Source organism: Colobus angolensis, unplaced genomic scaffold (genome assembly GCF_000951035.1).
Source record: "Colobus angolensis palliatus isolate OR3802 unplaced genomic scaffold, Cang.pa_1.0 Scaffold99, whole genome shotgun sequence".
Classification (NCBI taxonomy): domain Eukaryota; kingdom Metazoa; phylum Chordata; class Mammalia; order Primates; family Cercopithecidae; genus Colobus; species Colobus angolensis.
Genome location: NW_012123931.1, coordinates 5622983 through 5638088, shown reverse-complemented (window position 1 = coordinate 5638088; position 15106 = coordinate 5622983). Strand labels below are relative to the sequence as shown.

At 43.1% G+C, this 15106-nt stretch overlaps 1 protein-coding gene across 2 annotated transcripts in view; it reads right to left on the bottom strand.

Annotated features, from left to right (window-relative positions):
- Window positions 1-15106, bottom strand: part of ADPGK (ADP-dependent glucokinase) — a 48062-nt gene that overhangs the window by 30185 nt on the left and 2771 nt on the right. Inside the window, exons 2-4 of one of the 2 annotated variants that reach the window (XM_011932971.1) lie at window positions 14997-15106; window positions 5793-6018; window positions 2715-2777 (exon numbers count right to left, since the gene is read on the bottom strand). In XM_011932971.1, coding sequence (XP_011788361.1) covers window positions 2715-2777; window positions 5793-6018; window positions 14997-15106 — 399 coding nt within the window. Of the gene's footprint in view, window positions 1-2714; window positions 2778-5792; window positions 6078-14996 lie in introns of those variants that run through there. The other variant, XM_011932972.1, reaches the window with a different exon arrangement.

Genomic DNA, 15106 nt, shown 5'->3' with positions numbered 1-15106 from the left:
TCACACACTGGGGTCTATTGTGGGGAGGGGGGAGGGGGGAAGGATAGCATTAGAAGATATACCTAATGTAAATGATGAGTTAATGGGTGCAGCACAGCAACATGGCACATGGATACATATGTAACAAACCTGCATGTTGTGTACATGTACCCTAGAACTTAAAGTATAATAATAAAAAAGAAAAGAAGATACAAATGACCAATATCAGGAATGAGAAGGAAAACATTATTACAAATTGTAGAGATCTTAAAGGAATAATAGAATACCATAATTAACTTTATGACAATAAATCCAACAACTTAGATGAAACAGACAAATTCCCTGAAAGATACAAACTACTAAAGTTCATTAAAAAAAAAGGAAAATCTGGATTTCCCTATATCTATTAAAGAAATCAGTTATTTAAAACCTTCCTACATAGAAAACCCTGGGCCTAGAAGGCTTCACTGGAAGGCTTAAATTCTATAAACATTTAAGGAAGGTACAATACCAATTTGACACAAACTCTGTTTTAAAAATTGAAGAAAGGGCCAGGAGTGGTGGATGAATCCCAGCACTATGGAAGGCTGAGGCAGGTAGATTACTTGAGATCAGAAGTTGGAGACCAGCCTGGCCAGCACAAACTCTACTAAAAAATACAAAAATTAGCTGGGCATGGTGGCGCACACCTGTAGTCCCAGCTACTTGGGAGGCTGAGGCACGAGAATCACTTGAACCTGAGAGACGGATATTGCAGTGAGCTGAGATCGCACCACTGCACTCCAGTCTGGATAGAGTGAGACCCCATCTTAAAAAAAAAAAAAAAAAAAAAAATTGAAGAGAAGCTAGGTGTGGTGGCCCTATGAAGATTTAAATAGGTTCATATACATTTAAAGCACCTAACTTAAAACAGTGCCTGGTGTATGGTAAAAAACTATAGAAGGAAATGCTAGCTATGATTACCACCTCTGGAAAATACCTAGTTCTTAATCTCTGTAGTTTTCTCAGATGATCTCTCAGTCCACATTGAGAAGCATTTCAGCAAGTTAAACTGAATCTTTTTGAGAGTGCATACAGGGTGAAGTAAAGGCAGAGCCTGACACTTGAATCCTGGCTGCATCATTTACTAGCCAGGTGGCCCTGGGCACCTTACTTAGCCTCTCTAGACCTCTATCTTTGAAATCATACGATTGTTGTGAGGATTGAGTAACAGATTGCTTTTCTTTCCTCAATCTCCTACCAAAACCAGACTTGTTTTATTAAATGCCTTCCAATCAGACTGGTCCCAGGACCAGCTACCCCAGAGACCAAGAGCAAATGCTGGTCCCAGGGGAGGTCAATACTGAAAGGTCAGTCTTGTACTCAGCCCATGACCGTCCAGGGTATTGTCTTCCCAGAGGCCAGAATTATTTGTCAGGATCAGGAGGGTGGCCTCTTAGGAATCCATGAAAACTCCTGGGATTCTGATGGGAATGGCCTGGGCTCTCTCTAAAGGGCTTATGATCAGTCTCCTTTTCGTCTACCCATTAGCTGGTAGTATTTCCAAAGGTCAGCCCTGGAATTTCTAATCTTCTCTATTTGGTAGTTAATTACAATTTATAAACATAATGACTGCAAAAGTCTATATTTTCTTTCTGAAAAGTATTTTCTACCCTAATTATTTCATGAGAACTTTGATTCCTATTAAAATATGAATGTTCACATTTTAATATCCTCTCTAAATTGAAAGCACATCTGCCCCTACCTCCCGGTGTACAGTGTGGCTCCATATGAAATTTTCCCTGAAACTGCTGATGACCTATCCGTATTTCTGAGTTCATCTCTGGCTTCTGGTTTCACCACTCTGACCCACAGTTCTATTTTTAGGCTGGTTCCCCAAAACCAGAAGACTGTTCACTATCTGTTCTCTAGTGTTAGCAGCCACAACCATTCTGCACTGATCAAGGTTATTTACTCCAGAATCATCTTTGTTAAATCTCTTCTTTGTTCCCCATGTATTGTAGTAGGTTTTAGATATATATTTCTCCTCTCTGGCTGCTCTAATCCAAACCTTAATCAGTTTACAGGACAACAGTGATAACTTTCTTGCTGGCCTCCCCCTTCACGCCTATTCTACTCATAGCAACAGAAACTTCTTACTCAGGTGTTATTGTGAACATGGCAACAATTTTTAATTCTACTTAAACCAAACAATTTAAGTCTTGAAGACACTCCCTTACTGACTCTCGTCTAGTGGCTTTTATTTTTTGGCACTCTGGATCCAGGCTCACCAACATGGCCACCTGTGTTTTCTCTCATTACTTGCATAATCCTCAGTCTCAAGGCCCACATGCGCCTATTACATGATATGGTGCCTAAGAACATGGGTTATTGGGTCAAACTGCCTGGGTTAAATTCCTCATTCCATTACCTATCAGTTGTGAACCTCTGTCTGCCTCAAGTTTCTTCATGTAGAAAGGAAAAACAATGGCAGTACCGACTAGCCTTACAGGGTTGTTGCAAGGATTAGACAATCTACGCAAAGCACTAAAGACAATGTCAGGCACAGAGCAAACACTCAGAAAGTATTAGTTACTACTGATCTCCTACTATTACTGCTTCCTAACAAAAGACCCGGGTCTGCTACATACTACGTGATCCATAAGTTGAATCAAGGAATAGATACTCATTCTTGCTCCTAAAATTATTGAAACACTAGTGAAAGGCACAGGTTTTAATCTAAAATTTTGACCTACCTTCAAATCTGAGTTGGCTGCAAATTTCTGTCCAATTAAAGCTGCATTTCCTCCTACATAGTGCTGTAAGAGAGTTCAAGGGTTTTAGACTGTATTTTAATACAACTGTATCTCACCCAAGTTTAATCATTTTTTATTTTAAAAATTAATTTATAGTCCATTTTCCCAAAAACATTTTGAGGTGATTTTACCTCAAAGGACACACAGATTAAGTTAATGCAACAGAGAAACAGAAAGTGAGTAATAAGGTGAAGAAAATAAAGAGGACAACCATGAAAATGAGTCTGATTGCTTTTAACTGTTGATCAAATTTAGCTCTGAGCTTACAGCCAGCCAGAAGAGACACAGGAAAGAGAAAAAGTGTGGACAGGGCTTATCTTCTACATTGTAGTCCTTCTAAAATGAAAAACTTCACTATCCTGTGGAAAATAACATTGAGTAGATACTATAATGAACTAAAATCTAACTCCTGAGTGAGGCACATACGGCCTTTATCTAACCCATGCTTTCCTTACCACCTTCATCTCCTGCCCTTCCCTTCCACACCCTGCTTACAGCTCTCCAAGTCAGCCTTCCTCTGTCTCTGTGCCTTTGGCACATGCTGTTTCCTTCCATTAGGACACCCTCCCCTTCTCATATACTAGGCAAAACCCTGATCACTTTCCAAGAATCAGCTGCAGTGTCACCTTTTCTGTAATGCCTTCTCCGTTCCCCTTACCTCAATGACATTTCAGCCTTCACAACCACCCTCACCAGATAGGATTACAGATCTCTTCCTACCCCTATAACCTGAACAAACCTCTAATGCGGCTCTTGTCCGCTTGGGCTGCTATCATCTGGGTACACAACTAGGTCCTTCCGGGCAGGGACTGTCTTCTTCTTATAAGTGTTCAGTAAATGTTTGTTGCTAAATTTTGAGAAATGAAGAAACACACTGATGTGTTGGGAAATATAAAGGTTTTCCTGGGAGTAAATTCTAAAGATAATAGGCCCCTAATATAGGACAGTATTTTCCCTTAAACACCACATCTCTCAGCTGAGGACCCAGAGAACAAATATTTCAAGGTTGGTGCTCCATGTTGTTAAGGATGGATCCATGCGCCTTGGAAATCTGACACATAACAGCTAAGGATGCTGTTCTATTATAAAAGGTGAAAAGCCTAATAGTGTTACCTGGGTGGAATGCTACAATCCCAGCTTTCTAGTCCTCAGCCCACACAGAGGCACAGACTAAACCAGGGGTGTCCAATCTTTTGGCCGCCCTGGGTCACACTGGAAGAATTGTCTTGGGTCACACATAAAATACACTAACAATAACGGCAGCTGATGAGCTGTTAAAAAAAAAGAGGGGGCAGGGGGTTAAATCTCATAATATTTTAAGAAAGTTTATGATTTGTGTTAGGCTGCATTCAAAGCCGTCCTGGGCTGCAGACTGGACAAGCTTGGAGTAAACAATTCTAGACGGTAGACATCACTCTTACACCAATTTTGTGCTGACTAACCTCTGAATTCAGGTGGGACAGTAATAGCTTTTTAGAGATCAATATGAAACTTTCTGTGATACATAGGCTGAAATTTGGCCCTTTAACATGTCAGCCTTAATGTTTTATTTAACCACGATGGCTAGAATTTACCAAAAAAAACCCTGGAAAAATAGTAAAATATTTACAAAGTAGATTTCAGCATTTTCATATAATGTTTATCAACCTGCCTTAAAAAGGCACTTCCCTAGTGAAAGGGGGTTTTATAATGTTACGAAATAACTTGGACCATCACAAAGCTAGATAAAGTTGCTGTAAAAAATTTTTTCATCAAGAAATAAAGGCAGAATCAAGAGAGAAGAGAAATCAAACTGGTGGTTTAAATTCCATAATCATAAAGACTTTTGAGCAGTGGACTCCTCATGTTAGAATTATCAAGATTCTCTCATAAGAGATAAGAATCTCACTACTGATCTCACCTGTCAAAATGATAATAACTGAAATCTTAACTTGCTGTCTCCTTTAGAAACTCAGCTGGGTAATGCCTATGTCCATTTCTAATGTTCAAATAGGCAGCTTCAAAGACAAAAAACTTATTATTTTCTAAAATTTTTTGAGATAGGGTTGCACCCTGTTGCCCAGACTGGAGTGCAGTGGCACGATCATGGTTCACTGCAGCCTTGACCTCCTGGGCTCAGATGATCCTCCCACAGGCACATGCCACCATGCCCAGCTAAGTTTTTCTATTTTTTGTAGAGACAGGGTTTCACCATGTTGCCCAGGCTGGTCTCAAACTCCTGGGCTCAAGCAATCCACCTGCCTCAGCCTCCCAAGTGCTGGGATTACAGGCGTGAGCCACCGTGCCCAGTCTAAAATCTTAAGTCATCAAAAAAAGCAGTCACAAAGGTTTGCCTGTGAAAGGTGCCAATTAAAAATGGCATTAAGAGCGTCCCTGGCTAGAACTACCAACCTAGACTGGGTACCCAGCCAAAAGGAGGTTTAAATGAGGAGGAAGAATGGGGTGAGGGCAAGACACGGGAGATAACCAAACAACCAAAACTTAGCCTCAAGAGGCATGAGGGTACATGCAGGAGCAGGCATACTGGGGTGAGGTAGGAAGAGCCATGGTTCGGTCTCCAGCCTCAGCACTGCCTCTTATTCCACATGAACCTCCAGGAAGTGCCTGGACCATGCAGGGCTTTGTATATATTCACCAGGTGAGCCTGGAAACCACTAAGGTTCTAACTCTGACAGTTTCTACCCTGCAGACCAGTGGTTCTCAAAACGAGATTCTCAGACCTACATGATCAACCAAGAAACTTGTTGGAAAGGTAAATTATTGGGTCTCATCCCACATCTACTGAATCAGAACTCTGGTAGTAGGCCCAGAAATCTGTGTTTCAACAGCCTCTCCAAATGATTCTGACACAAGCTCAAGTCTGAGAACCATCAACCTAGACCCACAGTTTTCAACCAGGGGTGATTTTGCTCCCCTCCTCTTCAAACTGGAATGAAAAGTTGCTTGCCTGCTTCTAGGAACCATATGAAAAAGGCATCTTTTCCCACCCTTAATTTACTACTGCTGAACCAAACAGACCTGGGCTCCTGGGAACTCTGACGCAACCTGGGCAATGTCGTGAAAAGTTTCCTTATCACTGAAGAAGCGCTCAGCAGCTGCTCCCTTCCCCATGAAGTGAATGAAGGTTTCTTCCAGATCATTCCTTGAATGCAGAACGCTGTGATCTTTCCCATTCCCAGGACTAAGGCCAAGTGCCTGCAAGAGCTTCACCCCTGAGAGCACCACATCAACACATGCATTGACTCTGGAAGGAGGAAAAAAACTGTGTGAAAGCAGCAGAAGCACCAAGTAGCCATTTTGCATTTAACAAAAGGAAAATGTTTCTCAGAACCTTATTCAACAGAAAAACAGGGGAAGTAGATCTGAAACCTGAATTGGAGAGTAAATAGCACATGGCAGGAGAAAAATTACATTAACTAGATGTATGTATTAGGATCAGAACACAGGACTCCTCAATAGTTTGGCGAACATTTACACTAGTTACACAGTGAGAAGACAGGTGCTTAGCATTTCAGAACAAAGCTACTGTAACAAAAATGTAACATTTCTGAGAAAACGCTGGCAGAGCCAAACTGGATTCATGTTGACTGTGTGACCTGGGCAAGTCACTAATTTCTCTGTGCCTTGGTTTCCTCATCCACAAAATGGCAATAATATGAGCATTTAACTCATAGAGCTATGGTTAAGATTAAATATGCGAATGTATACGCAGGAACAGCAATTGGCAGAGTAAGCAAAATAGGCGTTTCAGTCAAAGGCTAAGTATCAGGCATCTTCCCTCCAAAGACAAATGAGGATGGTGGTAAGATACAATAAATTACTAAATGCCCGAGTACTCCCAGCTGAAACCCTGCCTCTTAGACTTTAGTGGTGTTTTACAGACTTAGGCACACCTGCGGCGTTGTAAGAACTCACCCTTTGGCCAGTGTTCACAGGACTGACCCATGAACGTTAAAGACCTGCCACTCTTGGTTGTCTCGGTGGAAATTATAAAGTACAGGTTAAATCCCTTATCTGAAGTGCTTAAGATCAGAAGTGTTTCTGATTTTGGAATATTTACATATACATGAGATATCCTGGGAATGCGACTCATGTCCAAACACAAATACATTTCACATATACTTCATACATACAGCCTGAAGGTAACTTTATACAGTGTTTTAAATACTTTTGTCCATGAAATAAAATTTGTATTCCTTATGTGTGGGTGGAATTTTCACATATAAATACTTAATATACATTAGCGGCATCATGTCAGTGCCCCCAAAGTTTTGGATTTCAGAGCATTTTGGATGCTCAACTTGTACTAAGGTTGTCTGGCATGGCCTCTCCTATGTGTGTATGGAGAAGGTCTGTCTTATATTTTCAGGGTTTCTTTGCTAAGTCATCCCTCTTTTAAAGAGACGTTTAAATAATTAAGGTAGTTAGATGAGGTCTTCCTGCCCCTACCCCTATCATGGTAATCTTTATTCCTGCCTCTGCCTATTGGGATGTCATTCTGGCCAGTGAGGTTGGATTACCCTACAGGCAGCTTCCAGCCGGCCAACTGAGACAGCACCTAATGATATGGGTGACTGGGTTTCAGAGTTAATTCTGACCAGCTCTGAAACCACAAGGTAAACTCATTAATAAAAATGTCCCAATGGATGAAATTTTTGTGTAAAATGCATAGTTATATTTCCCTTTTAGTCTCTTTCAAAAATGAAGAGGAATGAGACTGGGATGAAGAGGAATTTTACCAGGTATATTTCTACTTTTAACATGCATGTGTTCCTTTTATAATTTTTAAAATGACATAACTTTAAAAAGGTTTGTATGCAGACTAGATATTATTTACATCACTTAAGGAAGATTTACAAGGGCAAGGAAGAGAAATCCTCCCTCAAGACACAACCAGACTGGATCCTCATTATAAGGGTCCTTTTTATTAATTCTTCCCTTAGGGATTCATGTTTTGAAAGGAGTTTTGCCTATCAAATAGCATTGAAATACTCACAGTTTCTCTTGTTCAAGACATACATAATGACTCTGGTCAACTGGAGAAGCATAACCTAAGAGTTACTACACCTTTCAGTGCATAAAACATCTAGCTACTCTAATTATTTGGCCCTTCTCTTTAAAAGAGGGATGATTTATAGCAAAGAAACACTGAAAATATAAGCCAGAACTTCTCCATGACACACACAGAAGGGGCCATTCTGGACATGCACGTGGCAGTTGCTTAAAAATATGTTTAAAATCTTTCCTTTAACAGCCTTCAATGTTAAGAAACCAAACACACCTTGCAAACTGTCTCAATTTTACCTCAGACATGGTGCCCTTTATTTCTAATGAATGCAGCATTAGATTGGTAGGCAGAATCAATAGGAATACAAGTATCTCTGGCTCTCAGATGCCAGTAGGTTCCTAAGTTTCAGACAACGAGGGCTTGAGTAAGGAAGGATACCATTTCCTCCAGACAGCCCAGTCTAAAAATTGTATCCAAATGGATTTGGGTCCCGAGTCTGAAGAGAAAAGGTTCAGAAATGGAGGGAAATCTGTCTTTGAAAATAACTACTTCAAAAACTATAAACACCCTCAAGCCTGTAATCCCAGCACTTTGGGAGGCTGAGGCGGGTGGATCATGAGGTCAGGAGTTCGAGACCAGCCCGGCCAAGATGGTGAAACCCCTGTCTCCACTCAAAATACAAAAATTAGCTGAGCATGGTGGTGGGCACCTGTAATCCCAGCTACTTGGGAGGCTGAGGCAGGAGAATTGCTTGAACCCAGGAGGTGGAGGTTGCAGCCGGCTGAGACTGTGCCATGGTACTCCAGCCTGGGTGACAGAGCAAGACTCTGATTCAAAAAACAAACAAACAAAAACTATAAACACCCCACTCTCCATATCTAGTACTGCTGAGATTTTAAACAGTCTGACTCCTCAAAGATGAGAATGGGGAAAGCTGTTCAGTATATTTTGTGACACAAGGCAAAACCCAACAGAACTAATTTTGGTTACAAAATATCACTATCATGGAACATTTTCCATTCCTCACCTAATCACATCAGGAATACTGGGGGAAAATAAACAGTTTCTCAGACTGGTTCATGGTTTACTTGGTAACTTTTTATAATTTAAAAAAACCAGGCTGAGCACAGTGGCTCACACTTGTAACCCCGGGAATTTGGGAGGCCAAGGCGGGTGGATCACCTGAGCCTAGGAGTTCCAGATCAGCCTGAGCAATACAGCAAGACCCCATCTCTACAAAAAATACAAAAATTACCCAGGTGTGGTGGTGCACACCTGCAGCCCCAGCTACTCAGGAAGCTGAGGCAGGAGGATCACCTGAGCCTGGGAGGCAGAGGTTGCAGTGAACCAAGATGGCATCACTGCTCTTCAGCCTGGGCGAGAGAGCAGGACCCTTTCTCAAAAAAACACTGAACATCTACTACATGCTAGATGCCAAACAAGTACTTTACATGTACTTTCTTGTTCTGTTTTATAAAACTTTAACCAGAATAAGAATCTTTCTCTGCACTTTTTCAACTCAATAGCATCCCAAAATGTAAAAAGCATTATTACCTAAGATGTTGTATTACCAAGGGGAAATAAAGGGAGACACAGTTAAAGAATCAGAAAACAAAATTATGCTCATCTGACATGGAAGCAGAATCTCACACTTGAGTAAAAAATGTGTATTAGATGACAGTGTGATTTTGGAGAAAACACAGACGAAACAACTGGAAAATAGGTCAAGACAATAGATGCTGAATGTCAAAATGGGCCGGGGGGGCTGGCAAAGAGGGCATAGTTCTCCCGTCTAGACCGTAAGTGCCTCTAAGGTAAAGATGATGTTTCCTATCTCCTCCCTTCTGTTTCATCACCTGTAAAATGTTTTCTAAGGTTTTCTTTTTTTTTTGAGACGGAGTCTCGCTCTGTCGCCCAGGCTGGAGTGCAGTGGCGTGATCTCGGCTCACTGCAAGCTCCACCTCCCGAGTTCACACCTTTCTCCTGCCTCAGCCTCCCAAGTAGCTGGGACTACAGGCACCCGCCACCGCGCCTGGCTAATTTTTTTTGTATTTTTAGTAGAGATGGGGTTTCACCATGTTAGCCAGGATGAGTCTTGATCTCCTGACCTCATGATCCACCTGCCTTGGCCTCCCAAAGTGCTGGGATTACAGGCGTGAGCCACCGCGTCCGGCAATATTTCTGTTTTTTCTAGCTTTACATTATATGCATCAGCTGTTAAAAGAGCTAATCATAATCATTAAGACATAGAACTGTAAAGAGATGGGGGAAAAAAAGGCTGGGGCAGTGGTCCCTGGGCTGAACTCTAGCTCCTGCATCTAGACAGAGAAAGGCGGCTGATCTTTAAGAAGCACTCCATGCTAGGCAGGCATTTTCAGACAGATTAAACCTATTTGCAAAGTGCTGTATGATTGCTAAGTAGTCATCACTGCTTTCAGCTGAGAAAAGTAAGGCTATGGATTAACTAACATTTCAAAGGCCACAGACAGGCGGAGCTGAAATTCAAACCCAGATTTATCTGATACTGAAGCCCACGTAGGAAGTACACACAAGCAAAATTGTACACGAAGGGATTAACCTTGTGTTTGGATACAATAAAGAATGATCTAGCTACAATGGAGAATTCATACAGGGGAGAAGACCAAGATATGTTTCAAGGGTAGGGGTGAAGCCAGTTCCAGAGGCAATAAATATTAGCATGAGGGTGTTTTTTTTTTTTTGAGACGGAGTTTCGCTCTTGTTGCCCAGGCTGGAGTGCAATGACACGATCTCGGCTCACCACAGCCTCCATCTCCCGGGTTCAAGCGATTCTCCTGCCTCAGCCTCCCAAGTAGCTGGGATCACAGGCATGCACCATCACGCCTGGCTAATTTTGTATTTTTAGTAGAGATGGGGGGGGCGGTTTCTCCATGTTGGTCAGGCTGGTCTCGAACTCCTAACCTCAGGTGATCCGCCCACCTCAGCCTCCCAAAGTGCTGGGATTACAGGCATGAGCCACCATGCCCGCTGGGTTTCATCATTTTTAAACCAATGAACAACAGGTACCAGAGTCTGATTTAGAAGCAAGGTAAGTTTCCTAGAAACACCTTAAACACCTTAAAACTCCTGTCCTTTACTTCTTTGACCCCTTTCCACCAGCCCCTTAAGTGCCTCCCAGAATTCCACCTTTACCATTTTTACCTTCTCTTCTCTTTCTGGGTGATCTTATCCAGTCTCTGGCTTCAACCTAAGTGCCAGTGTCTCCAAAATTTGCAATCCTGTTTCTCAATATATTCCTAAAAACCAGCTTCTCATTATCAGTAGCTGACAGAGAAGCTTCATCTGAAATCCCATAACAATGTATGTATATTTCTCCTCTAAAATCCAATTTATCTTCTTAAACTTGTTTCTTTTTCTTAAATCTCTCTTAATGGCAATAACATGGCATCAACCAGGAACCAGAAATGGGAAAGACCAGGCTTCAATTGCTCCTCTGGCACTTGATAGCTGCAAGATCTTGGGCAAATAAATCAATGTGTGAAGACTTGGTGATAATGTCTGTTATCTGCCTGCCCCATAAAGTTGTTGCACTGGTCAATTTTCATAATGCTATAATGAATTGCCCGGGACTGGGTAATGTATAAAGGCCGAGGTTTAATTGACTCACAGTTCAGCATGGCTGGGGAGGCCTCAGGAAGCTTAGTCATGGTGGAAGGGGAAACAAGGCACCTTATTCTTAAGGTGTCAGGAAGGAGACGTGCCGAGCGAATAGCAGGCAAGAGTCCCTTATAAAACCAAAGGATCTCATAAGAACTCACTCACTATCAGGAGAACAGAATGGGGGAACCGCCCCCGTGATTCAATTACCTCCACCTGGTCTCTCCCTTGATTAGCTTATGGGGATCACAATTCAAGATGAGATTGGTTGGGGACACAAAGCCTAATCATATTAGTTGTTATATTTAATACTGGGCTGGGTGAGGTGGTTTACACCTGTAATTCCAGCACTTTCAGAGGCCAAGATGGGAGGCAAGGCCTGAGCTCAGTAGTTCAAGACCAGCCTGAGCAACTTGGCAAATCCTGTCCCTACCAAAAATACAAAAATTAGCCGGGTGTGGTGGTACATGCCTGTAGTTCCAGCTACTTGGGACACTGAGCATGACAGGTCAAGGCCATAGTGAGCTTCATCATGCCACTGCACACTCCAGCCTGGGTGACAGAGTGAGATGCTGTCTCAAACAGAAAACAAAAACTAAACAAGATATCCAATACTAAAAACCTGTCGTTTTTGACTGCCTTTCTTTACTCCACCACATCCAACCTATTATTCAGGTTATCTCTCAAATCTCACCTCTTCTACATCATTGCCAAGTCTGGTTCAGGCTCCTTTCTCCCTTTACATAAACCCTACAACAACCTCTTATACCAGTGTCACAGTCTCAAAATATTCCTCCTTATGAATCACATTAAATTGCATTTTGAGTGTGTCTGTGTGAGAGTGTGAATACGTGTGTGTCTCTAGAGAAGTCAAACTACAACCTCAAAATGAGATTCTGATACAAGTACTGCAGCTGCTTCCCCTCATCCCTCCATTTATAAATCCCCCTATCTTTGGGCTAAAAATCCTCTTTGGGGCAGGGCGCAGTGGCTCACACCTGTAATCCCAGGACTTTGGGAGGCTGAGGTGGGTGGATCACAACGTCAGGAGATCGAGACCATCCTGGCTAACACGGTGAAACCCCGTCTCTACTAAAAATACAAAAAATTAGCCGGGCGTGGTGGCTGGCACCTGTAGTCCCAGCTACTCGGAAGGCTAAGGCAGGAGACTGGCGTGAACCCGGGAGGCAGAGCTTGTAGTGAGCCGAGATCGTGCCACTGCACTTCAGCCTGGGCGACACAGCCAGACTCCATCTCAAAAAAAAAAAAAAAAATCCTCTTTGGGAAATAAATGATGAGAAGCAGTTAAACAGGTTAGAACCACTGCTCAAAATCCACCCTTCACATTCCCACCAATTCTCAACAAAGAACTTGTCATCAGTTAACTGCTTATAAGCCTTTATGGCTTCCCCCATAAAAGGCCCTTCACAATCTGGTCCAACCCTTCGTTCTCAGCATTATCTCTTTACAACCTTCTACCATAAGATTCTTGCTCGAAAACAAGGCTGACCTGTTCCCAAACAAACCATGTACTTTTTCACGTTTGGTTCTCTTGCCTAGGTAGACCTGTTCTCACTTTGGCTTGGAGAAATCTCATTTCTTCTTTAGTGTCTGTCCTATGAAAGTCACTGGAGTAAAATACATTTTCCAAGATGGTCGCAATAAGATGTCCCATTCCACATGTTCTTTTCACAATGTGACACGGATGCTCCTCCCATCAAGGTTTGTTCTATGTCCCCTCCCTTAAAACCAGGTGGACCTGTGACTGGTAGAAGAGTTCCTATGTGCTTCTAAGATTAGGTCGTAAAAGGCATTAAGGTGTCTGCCTGGTCCTCGTGGGTTGTTCCTCTTCTAACCATAATTGTTATGGACTGAACTGTCCACCCCCCACCAATTCATATACTGAAACCCTAATTCCCAATGTGACTGTATTTGGACATGGGGCCTTTAAGGAAGTAATTAAGGTTAAATAAGGTCACACGGGTAAACCCTAGTCCAAAAGGACTTAGTGTCCATATAAGAGGAGAGGCACCAGGAGCGTGCATGCGCAGGCTAACAGTGAAAAGCCAGCTGGCTGCAAGCTAGGAAGGGAGGCAACATCAAAAACCAATCCTGCCAGTACCTTCATCTTGGACTATCAGCCTCCAGATCTACGATAAAACAGATTTCTGTTGTTTAATCCACCTAATTTGTGGTATTCTGTTCTAGCAGTCCAAGTAGACTGATACAATAATATGTGTTTTTCCAATAAGTGAGGCGGGGACCTTGCTTCACCCATCTCTGTATCTTAAGAACCTAGAACAGACCTGACGCTAACCATGTAGCTGGTGAATATCTGCTGAATGAATGCACATAAAGCAAGGAAGGACAATTTAATCCCAGCACTTTGGGAGGCCAAGGTGGGAGGTTCGCTTGAGCTCAGGAGTTCGAGACCAGTCTAGACAATATAGCAAGACCTCGACTCTACTAAAAAAAATAAAATAAATAAAAAATTGGTTGGGCATGGTGGTGCTTGCCTGTTGTCCCAGCTACTCCAGAGGCTGAGGCAGAAGGATCTCTTGAGCTTGGGAGGTCGAGGCTGCAGTGAGCAGTGATTGTGCCACTGCACTCCAGCCTAGGTGACAGAGAGAGAGAGAGACCCTGTGTCCAAAAAAATAAAACAAAATTATAGCTAATGTCGAATGCTTTTTAAAGCAGGCACCATGCTAGAGAGATTACATGAATTATGTCACTTAATCTTCAGGACAAGTTTGCTCTACTTTACCCCTCCCAGTCCCAACGCTCCACAGAAAGTAGCAGTCTACATGGTAGAGGGCCTGCTTTTATGTGGTGGTTATACATAACTCTGAGGTCATGGCAAGAAAGTCAAATTGAACTGAGATAGGGACTAAAGTTAGTGTTTACAATATCAACACTATAAAGGGAATAATTACATTCCCAAGGAAAAGCACAAAGAAAGGAGGCACTGTGATTTGGAAGAACCTTAAATATGCAATGTCACTGAAGTCAGGGGAAGAAAAGAGTTTCACGGAGAAGGACGTGTTCAATGCATGGAAGGCTGCAGAGAGCAGATAATGAAGACTCAAAAAGGCAAATCAGAGAGGAGCTGCAGTACAGTCGTGTGGTTTCTAAACTACACGGCGTTACGAAAGCAAGTGGGTAAAGGCAGAAATCACTCGTCTTCAAGAAGTTCAGAAGAAAGAGGAAGAAGAGTGTTGTCAAAGTGGGTAAGGTCAACTATCTTTGACTGCAAAACAACAGTCGCCAGAAGAGAAGGGGCTAAAAGTTGGAACGAGGAACAAGGCTCTCGGAGAAAGGTGTCAGACAAAGAGGGATCAGCAAGAAGCTGTTAGGGCTGGTCCTACCGGGATCAGAGAAAGGTGCAGAGGCCAGCCGAGTGGAAAGAGCAGCGGTGACGAACCGGGTTCCACTCAGACGTCCGACGCTTCTCGCCAAGGGGCCAGCGCGGACAGCAGCGCCTCCCGGGGACCTCTGGGAAGCCCTGTTTCTGGGCGGCTCCGCCCAACCTCCAAGGCGGACCTCGGAGGTTCAGAGACCCAGGCCCCGCTGGCACTCACCCCACTGCCACGCGGCGCCAGCGCCGGACTGGCCGCACGATAAGCGCGTCCCAGGCTGCCGCCAACCGGCCCTCAGGGGAGACGGGTCCCGGGGGCGCAGGCGCGGGCCC